Source organism: Melitaea cinxia, chromosome 6 (assembly GCF_905220565.1).
Source record: "Melitaea cinxia chromosome 6, ilMelCinx1.1, whole genome shotgun sequence".
Classification (NCBI taxonomy): domain Eukaryota; kingdom Metazoa; phylum Arthropoda; class Insecta; order Lepidoptera; family Nymphalidae; genus Melitaea; species Melitaea cinxia.
The window spans coordinates 9,691,281-9,707,825 of record NC_059399.1 but is presented as its reverse complement, the minus strand read 5'-3'; the positions used below and the strand labels follow the sequence as shown (position 1 = coordinate 9,707,825).

At 32.7% G+C, this 16,545-nt stretch overlaps 2 protein-coding genes across 2 annotated transcripts; both read right to left on the bottom strand.

The window, feature by feature from the left end:
* Positions 1 to 444: 444 nt before the first annotated feature.
* LOC123654630 (endocuticle structural protein SgAbd-6-like) lies at positions 445 to 2,366 on the bottom strand. The gene is made up of 3 exons (XM_045590525.1): positions 2,318 to 2,366; positions 1,683 to 1,822; positions 445 to 685 (listed from the first exon to the last, which is right to left on the bottom strand). Exons 1-3 carry the CDS (start codon positions 2,318 to 2,320, stop codon positions 475 to 477), a joined length of 354 nt encoding a protein of 117 aa, XP_045446481.1. The 5' UTR covers positions 2,321 to 2,366; the 3' UTR covers positions 445 to 474.
* A 7,411-nt stretch (positions 2,367 to 9,777) lies between these two features.
* On the bottom strand, positions 9,778 to 15,861 carry LOC123654708 (flexible cuticle protein 12-like). The gene is made up of 4 exons (XM_045590594.1): positions 15,766 to 15,861; positions 11,832 to 11,959; positions 10,701 to 10,902; positions 9,778 to 9,956 (listed from the first exon to the last, which is right to left on the bottom strand). The coding sequence occupies exons 1-4, from the start codon at positions 15,859 to 15,861 to the stop codon at positions 9,915 to 9,917; spliced, it is 468 nt and encodes a 155-aa protein (XP_045446550.1). The 3' UTR covers positions 9,778 to 9,914.
* Positions 15,862 to 16,545: the final 684 nt, after the last annotated feature.

Here is a 16,545-nt window from a genome sequence, read left to right as displayed (position 1 = left end):
AATGGCAAATAAGTGTATAATTTATTTATGGTATAATTATATTTATTTATTGTATAATTTATCTTTTAATTTATTTTATTATTTTTATTTGAAGAACGTAGTTAAATTTCGCGTCAAGAGAAGAAGTTTTACGTCATCTATACATTCTTAGTCTCCCCTCTCCCTCATTAGAGGCAAATTTCAAAGATATTTTATGTTAAATCAACGTTACCAAAATAAGCAAACTAACTTAATGCAGCTTTATCTTGCTTTCCAGTAATGTTAAAATTTTCATGTTGAAACCAACATCGAGTAGCATTTCATTTATAAATATATACATATGTATAAAATATTACGAAACTAACAATCTTATTTTATGACATACGTGTTCTGATTTTATTTCTTCTAGGTACTTCGTGAAATTGGGAATTATTTTTTACTTAACAATAAAAACGAGCATTATGGCTTAGTCGTTTATTTTATGATATAGGCATTTTAAATTATTCGTCTGTCATTATATCTTATGTCGTCATCGTCCATTTTTGGTTGGTAGCCATCCTCGTCAGCTATGTACTGCACTGAGTGATGACGTCCTTCAGGGTCTATAAAACCATATACGCCACGTACAACAAAACCAACAACACCTTTGGTATTTGCAGCAATTCCCCCATCTTCTTTTCTAAACGTACCATCTAAATTTTCAAACCTAAAAGAATACCATTTTATAATAGAGTTATATAGTAGAAATTAAGAATATTATATTATAAAAATATCCCCACGAGACCTTGACATCATACCACATCATAGATATGAATGTCATCAAATTATAATTTTAAGTTATAATATTTTATTTCAATATCATAACAAAACTATATTTATTCAGAACTAGCTGTGCCTGCGACTTCGTTAGCGTGCAATTTATTAAAAAAGTTATCATTCAATTCTCAGAGTTATAAAATAAATACATTTTTAAAATAAAATTAGCCTAAGTTACTTATTACATCAGCTATCTGCCAGTGAAAATCCCGTTAATATCAGTCCAGCCATTTCAGAGATTAGCACAAAACAACAGACAGACAGACAGACAGACTAAAATTGCAAAAAATGTTATTTTGGTATATGTACCGTGTTATTTTAATAATACAAACTGACACTTCAATTTTATTTATTTGTTTAGACAAGTTTTCAAATCAGGTAGACTAAGAAATCTACTTTATTTAAATAACAAAAGAAAAAAAAATATTGTCCAATTAATCAAGCTATAATAAATCATATAATTTAATTCAGTTAAAAATTCCTTATTTTATAACACATCTCTATATATACTAATCTATGAATAACATGTATGTATATAATAATAATAATTTATTATTGAGAGTATAGATTTTTTACAATTATTGTTTTGCTTTTAATGTGAGGACATAAGAGAATCAGTGTTTTATTAATTCAACATTTTACGCAACAGTCCTGCGTTACAAAATGTTTAAAACAAAAGCGAAACTAAGTTATATGGATGACACATCTCAGGACAGACTTTCATTTTTTTGATATTTAACCATGCTTAATACTCACGACTTTAAGCAATCTTTGTAAGCCTTCTGCAAGGAATAAATTAGCTTTTTGTACTCGCACATTTGAAAGATTACTAAACCTCTTACTACCTACCTATGTTCTTTAATAACGCTTATTTAATTAATACTTACTCGAAACTATATGTCCCCAACCCATTACTGTTATAAACAAAGTTTTTTATTTTATTTTTGTAGGCATCGGTTTCGGAAAAATAATAGTCGATTGTTACATAGAAGATGACTGCGTAAAGGCAGCAACGCGCGCCTTTTACCTGTAACATACAACATATGTCAAGGACGACGACTAAAAATCATCATCATTTTGCTGGTATTTAAGAGAACAAAAACTTATTTATTGAGATTGAGGATACACGCGGATGTAATGACCCGGCCAAACGTGACTTATTTGACAGTGATGACTGAGCTTTGATGATTTTACGTGGGTTTTAATATACATTTAATAAGTTCTAGCTTATGTTAGTTTCCGTGTTTGTATTGTAGTCAAGTACACTAACAAAGACGTCAGTCCGCAAGGGAGTAGCGTGGTGGATTTAGCTCTGATACTTCTCCTACATGAAGAAAGAGCCAAACGTGGGATGTTACAGTCAGAATCAATCAATTAAAACATAAATTATAAAACACATTGGTTAATTGTACTAAACAATTTGAGACAACACCTATGTTTTATCAATCAAAGCGTCGTTTTGTTTAAAGCCAGTACGGTACATGATCCGCGAATGAATGTATATTCTATTTCTATTACTTACCATAATTTGAAAACGTTTTTTCCCACTGTGTGTCTAAATAAACTGCGACATTGGTTCAACTGCCCACACCTTATATCCAGTTCTTCAAGAATGTCAAGTCTGGACTTCATTCCTTTACAAACAATGCGACGTCAAGGACTGTATCATGTCATTGACACCATAATAGATCTTGCGTAATAAAAACGTAAAAAATCGATTTAATTAACATGATAAATTACATGGACAATTATAGTTTTATTAATATTACTCTGTTTAACGTGTTCAATTTTCAACAAAATCATTTTAATTACGTTAAAAAATTTTATATCGAATAATTACTTAAACAACAAGATAAAATTTGTATTTTGTCAAAGTTAAAAAGTTTAAGTGAACTTATTCAGTATTAAAAGCGATTCTGGTCTGTACGTACTCAATGCCATTTTTTATTACATTTCAGAGTAGATACTCGTTCTGGCGGCTTTTTTATGAAAATCGGGCAGTTAAATAATATAATTAACAGTAATTATTAAATATTTAAATGCCTAATAGTATATTTGACGACCATTTTAATATCTTTCTAGTCTGAAACATTAACTTTGAATGTGATGATTATATTCTATTCATTTAATTTGATAAGTCTATGCATCTTAATAGTAAAAAGACAAAAAGTTTTATCATTGCTTTTAAGGATCCGTACCCAAAGGGTAAAACGGGAACCTAATACTAAGACATCGCTGTCTGTCCGTCCGTCCGTCTGTCTGTCACCAGGCTGTATGTAACTCAAGAATTATGATAGCTAGACAATTGATAATTTCACAATTTATGTATTTCTGTTGTCGCTATAAACAAATACGAAAAACAAAATAAATTAAATATTAGACTAGCCCGTTGGCGCATTTTGTAGTGACCCTGCTTTCTGCTCCGAGGGTTGTGGGTTCGATTCCCACCCCGAGTCTGGGTGTAATATAAATATTTATTTATATATGTATTATTTATAAGTATGTTTATCGAAAAAAAAAATATAGCTATATACCAGTCGGCTGTTACCTATAACACAAGCATTAAGTTGCTTACTTTAGGAACAGATAGCCGTGTGTGTATTGTGTAGATATTTTTATTTATTTCTGTACCTCAGAGGTAAACTGTGTCAAGTCCATTTTTTATGAATTTTGCTTTTTCAATGAATTATGTCAAATTTGTTCAGACGGATTTAGTGGTAAATTGCGTCAAGTCCTAACTTCCATAAATAAAAAAATACTCAGAAATAAATTATGTTAAGTGACAAACTAACACAGGGTAAACTAATTTATGTCCCACATAACACTTTGGAATTGTGAAATTTTTATTCAATGGTACAATTTTAAGTTAAGTCCCACATAACACATTTTACCTCCAAGTATTTTATGGCACTTGAATTTTTAATGCATTAGTCTTAATTAAATAAAAACAACAACAAGGATAAATACCTTAAAAATTACAACCTTTTATAATAAAATAAATGTTTACATATATAATTTATACATATATATATATATATATACGTACATTTGTGGCAAACTGTGTCACGACAGCTGATATTGAAAGGCGGAGATCGCGTAATGACTCTAGACTGAACAAAAGTGGGTGGTCCTTAAAGTACAGTTTTAAAATAAATAATAAAGATGTATATGTCTCGTTTCGCCGACGATATTATCATCTTTGCGGAGACGTTGGATGAGTTAGGCCAAATGCTGGCCGGCCTAAACGAGTCCTCCCGACGTGTCGGTCTCTGTATGAACTTGGATAAGACGAAAGTTATGTTTAACAACCAAGTCATACCGATACCGGTATCGATCGATGGTACCCTTCTCGAGGTTGTTCAGGATTTACCTAGGCCATACTATCCAACTAGGCCGCAACAACTTCGAGAAGGAGGCCGATAGGAGGATTCGGTTGGGCTGGGCGGCGTTTGGCAGGCTCCGTCGAGTCTTCACTTCGAAGATTCCGCAATGCTTGAAGACAAAAGTTTTCGAGCAATGCGTCCTGCCTGTGTTAACATACGGAGCCGAGACGTGGACACTGACGAAGGGAGTGGTCCACAAGTTTAAAGTCGCTTAACGTGCAATGGAACGGGCTATGCTTGGGGTCTCTCTTAAAGACAGGATTAGGAATGAGACTATCCGCGAGACAACGAAAGTAACCGACATAGCCCACAGAATTAGCAAGTTGAAGTGGCAGTGGGCTGGTCATCTGTGTCGCAGGACCGATGGCCGTTGGAGTAGACGGGTCCTAGAGTGGAGACCGCGTCTTGGCAAACGCAGTGTGGGACGTCCTCCGGCCCGTTGGACCGACGATCTACGTAAGATTGCCGGTGTAGGCTCGATGAGGATTGCGGAAGACCGGGATGTGTGGCGCGAGCTTGGGGAGGCCTATGTCCAGCAGTGGACTGCAATAGGCTGAGCTGACTGACTGACTGACTGACTGATGTATATGTATGTAAAACCTTTTTTCTCAATACTCTTTGCATTTCCCAAAGCTTTGTCGATGTTGCTCTTAAAAAAGAATAAATGGGCCCTATCTGAACTAGTAGACACAAATGTAGAGGAGTTGACAGTTTGGTCTGACAATTGTGCTGGACAAAACAGAAATTTCATTTTGGCTTCTTTTTATATTAGGCTTTTGAAAAAATTACCAATAAAAGTGATAAATCACAAGTACCTCTTAAAAAGTCATACGGTCATAGGTTGATGTACAACACTCTGTAATCGAAAGAGCCAAAAAAAACTGGACAGTTTCCAAATCAATTTAGGATGGATGCCTTGGGATTGGATGCAATTTGTGCGGAGTTGCAATTCACCCAACAATCCCATGGAAGTCATAACCATGGAAACCAATGACTTCAAAAACTTTAAATCATTGTATTCGGGACCTGAAGCTCCTCTTGTAATAAGAAAAAAAGGTGCCAATAGCCAACAAGTGCTAATTTCCGAAATGGTTTGGATGCAAGTAAGAGCATCAGAGCCAGATATCATATTTTATAAAACGAGTTTTAATGATATTGAATATCAGAGCACAGACTTAAAAAGAGGTACAAAACGTTTACCAAGACCATGGCCTGAAGATGTACAATCCATAAGGTCAGGTAGAAAACCTGTAAATTCTAATAATTGTGTTTGCTCGCAAACGAAAAAAAACCGACTTCAATTACATCGACGAGTAGTACAACGTAGATTGACGAAAAAATAGTCAAGTAACTGCGCGTTATCAAAGATTACTCAAAAAGTAGTTATCAGATCTCAATAAAATTTATATGTGACCACATGACAAACATCAGCTTTCGATTAAATTAAAAATTATTAAAATCGGTACACCCAGTAAAAAGTTATTGTGGATTTTCAAGAGTTTCCCTCGATTTCTCTGGGATCCTATCATCAGATCCTGGTTTCCTTATCATGGTACTAAACTAGGGATATCTTCTTTTCAACAAAAAAAGAATTATCAAAATCGGTACACCCAGTAAAAAGTTATTGCGGATTTTCAAGAGTTTCCCTCGATTTCTCTGGGATCCCATCATCAGATCCTGGTTTCCTTATCATAGTATTAAACTAGAGATATCTCCTTTCTAACAAAAAAATAATTCTCAAAATCAGTACATCCAGTAGAAAGTTATGCGGTATAATACAACGTAGGTCGACGAAAAAAGCGTCAAGTAAAAACGCATTACTAGATATAACTCAAAAAGTAGTAGTTAGATCTCAAATAAATTTAAATGGGACCAATTGGCACACACCACCTTTCGATTAAAAAAAATTTGTCGAAATCGGTCCACACGGTCAAAAGTTCTGATGTAACATACATAAAAAAAAATACAGTCGAATTGAGAACCTCCTCCTTTTTTGGAAGGCGGTTAAAAAAATATAAAGATTTGATGACTTCTCTACAACGGGTCCCAACAATTTTTCACGATTACTATAAAAAATTGCAGCATGGAGCAGAAATACCGGAATTCCCTGAAGAAGACGAATGAAAAAAAAAATAGTTTAAGAAGGAAAGTGAATGTATACAGTTTTGAAATTTATAATAAACATTAAGCTATAACAATTTTGTTTCATTTTCACTTATCATAATATTCACTGTTGTTGGATTAGTCTATTATATTAAAATCCTTACTAAATAATAAAATACATACATAAGTTATCTGTCTGTCTGTTCCCTTTTAAAGCTTAGATGCTAAACTTTTCATATAAAATTATATAGTTGTATGGAAATAGTTTGCAGTACAAATATATAATTTTGGATTTCGTCATAAAATATAATAATGTAGACAAAACAACGGCTGAAAGTATAATTCTTAATAGATAATGGACTTAAAACAGTAATTTTATTAATATAGGTAAGTAATATATTTTCGGAGAACAACGCGTTAAGTCCTTCTGTGAACGTTAGGTACATGCTAAAATTTTTTTAACACTATGATATTAAAAAGTACTCCTTTAAGCATAAAAACCATGATAATAATCAATGTTTCCTAAAAACATTTAAAAATAAAATGTAAAATTCATATAAATTTTTCATAATCTGCCTCTCCTGTAAAGTTCGCCAATTGTGACTTGACACACATTACCTCTGAGGTACTGATTTATTTATTATTTGTGGGGGGCTTCCATACAACAAACGCGTTTTTTCCCCTTTTTGCTCGATATCAATAATGGCAACTGATAAGCACTTGAAGTATTCACAAAATACACAGTTGTATTTATATTTTAATGATAAATAATAAAATGAAAATAAAAAATATTTTGATAAAAAAAATTTGTCTAAATATTTTACCTAGTCAATAAGCACAGAACCCTTCGTGTGTGTGTCCGACTCGCACTTGGCCAGTTTTTATAATTGAATTTAGTAGTAACTACAAGAAATATAATTTTGTGGTAAATTTATGATTAAAACTAATTAACAAAAGTGATTTTATCAAAGCTGATTATATCAAAATATAATGAAACGACTAACATTGACAGGGCAATAAGGAGAGTACTCAAACATATATAACAGAATTTTTTCGTTGAATATATACACTACGAGTCATTTAATAGATAGCGGGTGCCTCAGGCTATCAATATATTTAGAGGTTTCGGTTTTCCGTCTTCTATAATGCAAGAATATGAAACTTTAACTTATATCGGTTCGATCGAGATTAGTAAGCATGTCTTTCTGTTTATGCCATTTTATTGTTCAACCTTGTAATTTAAATAGTACTTAATAATACAAACTAAGAATATAATATTATCGATTTTTTTTTCGTTGATTTATTTTTAATAGCAAGAATATTAATCACCTGTTTGGTTGTCTAGTCAAAATAGCAGCAGATACGACTGTGCAATCGATCTAAATCCATGTCAAAGATGACTATCGCAAAGATTCGAAAGAGTTCAAATTACACATAATTCGGATCTTGGTCTCTTTCCCAGGAGATGGTTATGGCGATTTCCTCTCTCCTCTGTGAATCAAAAAAGCCTTGTGCCTGAATAATGTAATTTAATTAATCAACTGTACAACAAAAATTTGAATACGTTTTTTAAAATTAAATTTTACAATTAAAATTACAATTTAGTATTTTTGAAAACAAAAAATAATTTACACACATAAAATCGGGTAATATATATAATGTGATACGTATTCCCATTACAAAACATAACAAATACAATATACAGTATTACACTTATTATGATTCTAATTTTCAAGGTTTCATAAAGCACTTATTTATTTATTACCAAAATCACCAACGGAAAGTATGTAGTAGTAAGTCATATATACTTTTATAAAAACTGTGGTCGCCCAGTGGTCGAAATTCGACCATAATTAAAAATTTAAATTAAAAAAAATAATGAATATAAAGTATTATACTTTATTTTTAATTTTCAATTTGACTACAGACTTTGACAGTCAACAAAAGAGTATAATATGCGTGTGTGTGTATCAAATAGATGATATTGTGTGTAATGTTTTTTTTATTGATTTAATATATTTTTATACATAATTTTAAAAAATATATTAGCATTTTGCACTCCTTCTCTATAAAAACTATAAGTGTACGAAATTTCATACTCCTTGAAATTTCATAGACCTTGGCGCCTTGTAGAGAAACTTGGCTGTAAACTATATCTGGTAAGATTTTGAAATTACGAACCATATGGATATGGATGGATGTCTCTTTTTAAAAAGAAGTATATGGTGATTTAGAAGTAATTATTTTTATAGCCATAAATTTTACAAGTTACTGCAGTCATCATTAATGCATCTTTATGATCTATTTTTTCATACAAAAAACTGGTAAACAAGGAAAAAGAACAAGCTGATGTTAAATTGATATCTGCTATATTAATTTTGGCTGCGTTGTCGGCCTTTAGGGAAAAGAGGTCTCTCTCTCCATACAACGTTGCAAAATCTCCAAATCCAATATTGTACGATATATGGATATGGTACGTATTGCAATACATACTTTCTTCCGTGTAACTATTAGCAGTAATCAATTGAACGTATAACTCTAAGTTTTTTAGGTACATCTATAATATAAAAATGAGTCGCTGAATGTGTTGCTAAGCGCAAAACTCGAGAACGGTTGGACGGATTTCGCTAATTCTTTTTTTAAAATATTCCTTGAAGTACGAGGATGGTTCTTACGGAGAGAAAAATTCTAAAAAAAAAATTTAAATTTCCTGAAAAAGTCTAAAAACAACACTTTTCTATACTCCAATACAAAAGATTTGTGATAATACTTAAAAGTCAATTTGAACTTTAATACCATACGATAAAGTTTGTGTTAGGCGATACGAAGTTCGCCGGGTCAGCTAGTACTGAATAAGTGTGTACTTTTAACGTAACTATTTCTGTTAAAGTTTTTTATACTATGTAACACAGTTTTTTTTTATCATTGAAGTTAATTTATAGGTTTTTAATAACTGATTATAAGGTTTTCAGTTACGGAAGATTAGTTAGTGATGTGAAATAAGTTACTACACTCCCATATACATATAGCCCTAAACGTTTTTATTAATTAAATACAGTTGTTCAACTGAGTGTTGTTTTAGTATTATCGTTTCAAATTTCCTTTTTACCTTGTATACAATATACCTACATATAACAACTAACCCCAGCTAAAGTTTAGCACTGTCTTGTCACTCAGTAGATGACGTAGATAAATGAAATTTCTTAGATATTATGTTTTAAATATTTTTAAATCAATTACCTATATTTTTTAAATTAAAAACAAGACATTAAGTAAGCCTAACCCTACCTCATACAGAATATATTTAACTCATTATGCTTATTGTAACCCCCAATCTTACAGGAGCTTTGGTCACCTTATTCACCACGGGAACACATTGTTCTTCTGTAAGGTCGAGGTACTTCCCTAGAGGGATTGCTCTAGATTTTGAGCAGGTTATAGTCTGTTGTGCCCTACCATTACTATACTACATGTTAATTAGTAAAAAAAATAACAGTTTAAGTCTTACAATTTGTTTAATGGTAGTAAACTGAAACAATACTGTAGAAGTTAGGTAACCAACTAATTATTATATCACCAAAAATATATTTGTTTTCATCATGTTAATTGCTTAGATATTCACACAAATATCATTCATTTTCCAAGCAATGACGCTACTACCGCAGGAGGTAAACCCTGTAAAAAAATATAGGAAATATTAAATTGAAGTAGACATCTAAACAAAGAGAAGCTTTGTTATGTTAGAAATGTTTGGAAATATTTGACAGAATTTTTTTTTTGTATTTACATGCAAAATCGTCTATTTTCAACCTTTTTAAGAAAATCTGTCTAATTAATAATAATTTTTTGTTTGATTCTTACTAATTTTGGTTGTCGAGATACTTCATATTTTTGTAATACATTTTGTAATTTATATAAATAGTAACGACATCTGTCCGTCCATAATCTTTACACGATAAGTAATACCACCATATCATATATTCAAAATCTTTTCCGAAATACGCTGCAAATTATGGTCCAGTAGTTTTCGCAGTATAACTGAACAAAAAACCGGCTCTACGTTTATTAGTATAGAAGATAGATTTAAACACTGAACTTATTTGTCATGTGTTTAAAAGTATCAAAATTTTAATGTATGTGAAATAATGGCTATATAATTTTTTATGTATTACAATTCGTTATTTAAAGTATTTTTAAAGCAATGATATTTTTTAATGAAAAAAAAAACGAGATCGACAGCTTCACGTGCTTTGCGTGAAATTGGGGACAGACAACCATATCAGGAACAAATATTTGTACAAATATCTATTTCGACAGGAAAATGAAACCCCGACAACCCTGGCCACTACTCTAGAACGGTTGTAGTTGTCTTAACAAAATTTAATAGATATTCGCTTAATATACATAATTTCTATTTACTGCTGCTGGTACTGGTGGTAAAACTTCTTGTGAAGTCAAAATAGTGTATCCGTTCTCATCAGAAACATATTTGACAGTTTCTATTTTTCCTTCTTCAGTCATGTATGAGTATGAGCCTTCTACAGAAATGTGTTCGGATTCGAGACCAGCGTCTACTAGTGTTCCTTTTTCCTCCCGTGTTATACCATTTGATGTTTCGAATCTGTAATTTAAAAGGGTCAAGTCTGAGCATAATAATGATGTACAATTGAATGTAATCTAAAATTTGTATTACTTTGCACTTCGTTTGAAAGTTTAATTTCTGTTTGTCAGCCTATTGCAGTCCACTGCTGACATAGGCCTCCACAAGTTTGCCCCAAAAATGGCGTGAACTCATGTTTTTTGCCCATAGTCACCACGCTGGACAGGCGGGTTGGTGACCGCAGGGCTGGCTTTGTCGCACCGAAGACGCTGCTACCCATCTTCGGCCTGTATTTCAAAGCCAGCAGTTGGATGGTTATCCCGCTATCGGTCAGCTTTTTAAGTTCCAAGATGGTAGGGGAATTGTGTTATCACTTAGTCACCTCTTACGACACCCACGAGAAGAGAGTGAGTGGCTAATGCCGTAATTACACAGCATATTCAGCAATATCATTTGTTATAGTCGAAATACTTTCAAATGTGTATGTACATGCGATTCAAATCTATAAATAGAAAAAGTTTATATATTCTACAACAAAAAGCTCAATGAAAACTTCTAGGGTCAATTCAGAATATGACGAAGTATTTTAGAATACTCTACGCGATATTAAAACTTGGTTTCATAAAAACAAAACGCATAACTACTTTAAAATAAGTAGTAATATAGCCTGTACAAAGTTTTAGATATTTATTAAAATGTATTATTTGGTATTCGTTCAGTTTTATAATAACATTTTACATATAAGTTTTTTAATGAAACTATTGCACACTAAAAGGAGTAACCTTTATGCACTATTTAAAGTGTGATAAACATCAAAAGAACAATAAACTAACTCGCCTAATAAGAAGTCTTTAAGTTAATAATATTGAAATAATGAGATATCGCTAATAAGAAATTTATTACGTATTTCTTTTTACATTTTTTCAAATTTAAAATTATATAAACTGTACCTGAAATAATAGTTGCCTGTACCGTCGTTTGTATTTTCATAGTTTAATATTGTGGCTTCACTGTCTTTTGATAACGGCGCACAATTAGTGACAATTAACACAGTAGAAATAACTAGTAAAAGTTGCAGCTAAAACAAGAAAAAAAAATAGTGTAACATACTAACCCTACAACATACTATATTTTTACATAGCTTTCATCTCCGGAATCAGTCCGTAACGTTGTAACGCTGCACAAGGCTTCTTTATCCACATAAAAGAAGGGCCAGAGATGAAGAGAGCTTACTATATTTTGTATTATATCATCTTACCTTGATAAAATTCAAACGGTTCATTTTTTTTTTCTATAAAAAACAACGAAAAGACAAGTGCACTCGAAGGAGATTTAGATACATTTGATAGATCGGATATTATGAGATGGTTTATATAAGAATCTATTAGTAAACGTGAAAAATTATTATCTATGTAATTCATACGAATCTACACAAATAAATAAAATTAGAATGTTTGTTTGTAATATCAAAATATAACCGCTTTTTACTAAATGCTTGTAATACACGCGTTGACGCAACGGTTACAGCCATGGATTGTACCTGTTGCACTGGCGGTTGCGGGTTCGATCCCCGTACATGCCAAACATTTGTATTGGCCACACAGGTGTTTGCCGTGGTCTGGGTGTTTGTGCAGTCCTTGTGGGTCTCCTCACCGTGCCTCGGAGAGCACGTTAAGCCGTCGGTCCCGGTTGTTATCATGTACACCTGATAGCGATCGTTACTCATAGTAGGGAATATATCCGCAAACCCGCATTGGAGCAGCGTGGTGGATTAAGCTCTGATCTTTCTCCTGCATGGGGAAAGAGGCCTATGCCCAGTAGTGGGATATTACAGGCTGAAGCGTATACACGGTACATATAAAAAAATAACCTAATATTTTGAATTTTTTTGTCTGTCTGCCTGTCTGACCATCTGTCCGCTTGTTCCAGCTAGGCATTGTAGCAACTTAGGCTACTTTTATTTTAGAAATTTATTTTATAACTCTGCGAACTGAACAATAACTTTTTGTTAGATTCCACGCGGACGAAGTCGCGGCCACAGCTAATACACACATAAAAATTAAACGGAAATTAGTTTGTTTATAATGGAGGTCACGCTTTAGTAAAATAATTAATTTTTGATAAACACAATATATATATATATATATATATATATATATATATATATATATATATATATATATATATATATATATATATATATATATATATATACACGCAATGAGCCAATCTTTACGTAGATACATAAAATTGGAGTGTCTGTTTGTAATTATAAAATAACTGCACACATATACACGGTACATATTATCAAAATAACAATTTTTACAATTTTTGTCTGTCTGTCTGTGTTTGTTCTGTCTAAAAAATAATAAGATTACAGATAATATAGATAAAGCATTTCACTTTCATAAAATCTATTATTATTTTTAAACATTATCAAACAAAGAAGAACGCGGGCTATGTTAGATGACTTTACTGTCAGCTGTTGCTAAAGTTCCATATTGTAATATTCTTAACAGGAGCCAAATTTTTGTTTTAAGTCTGTAGTTAATTAAAGGGGCGAAAGGTCAGTACTATATATATATATATATATATATATATATATATTACATATAACAGATAGTTCGGAGCTGAGGCAACTCAAATACAAATTAGGGTGGGTAGGTCTCAGGGGTGGCCTTGTTGTGAGCGAGGTCACCCCCACCATTGTGCCGGGGGCCAGCAGGTTTCGTCCGGGCCTACCACCAGGGAGAGGTGGCCAATGCTAGCGCGACCCCATCTCGTCCTACCCAAGCAGACAACTGCTCATACTTGGTGTTTTTTTTTGTCAGTAGGAGTCTGACATAATCGGCGCGGGGGCGCCAGAGGGTGTCCATGATGGATTTTCCCCACGTAAAAAAATAGGTAGGGCTACCTCAGGTATAGGCCACGTATATTTGTATAGAATACTCCAACACTGGCTTCAGTTGAATAGGCGGATATTGATAGATAAAAATTAAATATCCGTAACTTGATATTGTTCGATTTTTCTACCATAAATAATGTACAAATTTAAAATTTCTAAACTAGGCTTGTATTAAAATATATTTTATTAATAAGTTATTAAAAATATATAAATATTGCGTAAAAGTTTTATTATCTAAAGTAAAAAGTGTTTTACAAATTTATAACGAAATCAATTTTTTTGAAATATACGCTTCAGCATGTAATATCCCACTTCTGTGAGAACAGGCCTCTTTCCCCATGTAGGAGAAGGATCAGAGCTTAATCAACCACGCTGCTCCAATACAGGTTGACGGATATAACACGGTAACTATAAATATAACACGTAACTATAAATATAACACGTGACTGAAAATTGCTATACAGAAACTACCAACCTAACCAACAGCCAATATAATTTCATGAATATTAATGGTATAATAATAATGGTGAACCTTTAAATTAATAACAAACTTGTTAAAAACAACCAAAGCGATGCTCTAGCTTTAATATTCTAATAGACTTGCACCCTTGGTATCTTAGTATCATCTATACAAATCATTTATTTTTCAATAACATAAATTAGTTTATATCAAAATTTATGAAGGCCAAATATTAATAACAAATTAGTTGAAGAATATTATCAGTGTTATATATTTGAATGATGTTAACATGGGCACGAATTTTAGTAACAATTAGATGCAGAAAAATATTGTGTCATTGAACCTATACTAGATTTCGTTAAGTTGGTGGAAGATATAATATTAATTAAACCATCTAAATGATGCGGATCTAGCACCGGTTTAACAATAAAATTTTAAAAATTATAGACCTATTAATTTCTACAACATTTTAAAAACATCAAGACCTTCACAAAAAAACCAGAATATACATGTTTTTTTAATGTTATTATATTCAACAAAAACAATGTTATTGATAATTATATTATTTGTAAAAAGATCTCAGATGCTTGTTTATCGATTCAAATATATTTTAACTGACTTCGAAAAAAGGAGGAGGTTATCAATTTCAAAGTTTATTTTATTTTTTTATTTATGGTCGCTCAGTGATCGAAATTCTACTAAAATTAAAAATAAATAAATAATGAAAACAAAAAAAAAAACATAACCCTTCCTTGGCAGTCGGGTAATAAACCTTTTTAGAGTTATCAATTTGACTACCGACTTTGACAATCAACATAAGAGTATACTAAGCGTGTGTGTGTCAAATACATAGTAATGTGTGTAATGATTTTTTATTTTTTTATTGATTTAAAATATTTTTATGCATAATTTAAAAAATATATTAGTATCCTGCACACCTTCTCTATATAAACTATAAGTGTACGAAATTTCATACTCTTTCGTCTGCGAAATTTCGCAATTTTCGTAAAAAAGATGGTAGTAAATAAGATATGGTAATAAATATAACTAATACAGAATAGAAAACTAAAAACTTTTTGATGGATTTACTGATTTTGATGGTCTTTTTTTATTTGAAAGCGGGTGCTTTTGATGTGGTAACATTTAAATTTTTGTGATATCTGATGAGTACTTTATGACACGTCAGAATGTACCAGACTACCCACTAAAACCCAGCGGTGCCCTCGGGACGGGATCGCTGACAGGATCGCTGATGCATGCAACCGTGGTATTCGGAAAGTTGGATCGCCTGTGCGGGCCGTCTTCATCTATAGAGCGCCCACGGGCACCGTGAGCTAGCGATTTGATGCAGGTACTTACCGAAACAGCTATATCCGTTAAGCACCTGTGTCAGCATGAAAGTCAGTACCCCGTGCTGCCTTCTGTCTCAGAGATACACTTTCGCAAACACTCTGCCTGGAGTTCATAGGGCGGATCCCTCGCCAGAAACCCTTCACGATACTGTACGGATTCCACGTACAATTTTCGCCGTTTTTACCCACTGGGGTCTTCTCAGGAGGATCTTGTTCGGAGTGGTGAGAGCGCCTGCGAACACGGGGGCACCGTACAGAGTCATGTTCTGGTATGCCGATTTTAAGATATGCCTGATAATGTGTCTTTTATTTACTTCGACTACGTTGATGACGATCACTCACGATTCAGCCTGTAACATCCCACTGCTGGGCGTAGGCCTCATTCACCGTGTAGGAGAAGGATTGATGGCATTCTCATTTTATTACTTGTCGATGTTAACTGAGGTCGATTTTTTTTTTGTTTATGAACAAACAAATTATTATTTGTTTATTCTTTATGCTAAACCACAAAAACATACTAGAACAACTAGATACATTACATACAGCCACAAATGAAAGCTTAAAAATATTTTAAGTTAAAAGTCTAATTCAAAATAAAAGTCTAATTGGCTATTTTTCCCCAACTTTTAGGGGTGAAATACAAAAAGAACTTAATATTGAGACCGCTTTAGTGTGACACCCGCTCTGGTGTAGTGATGCGAGTGCTGCTTAAGCGCTAAAAACCGGCGGTCGCGGGTTCAATTACCACTTAGAGTAGATTGTAATTTTACAAATATTTATTTCCGGTCTGGGTGAATGTTCTTGTGGGTCTCCCTACCGTGCCTCGGAGAGCATGTTAAACTATCGTTCCTAGTTGTTAAGATAAAAGCCTGACAGCGATCGTAACTGAAAGTAGGAAATATATCCGCCAACCCGCAGTTTAGCAGTGTAGTTAATAAGCTCTTGCC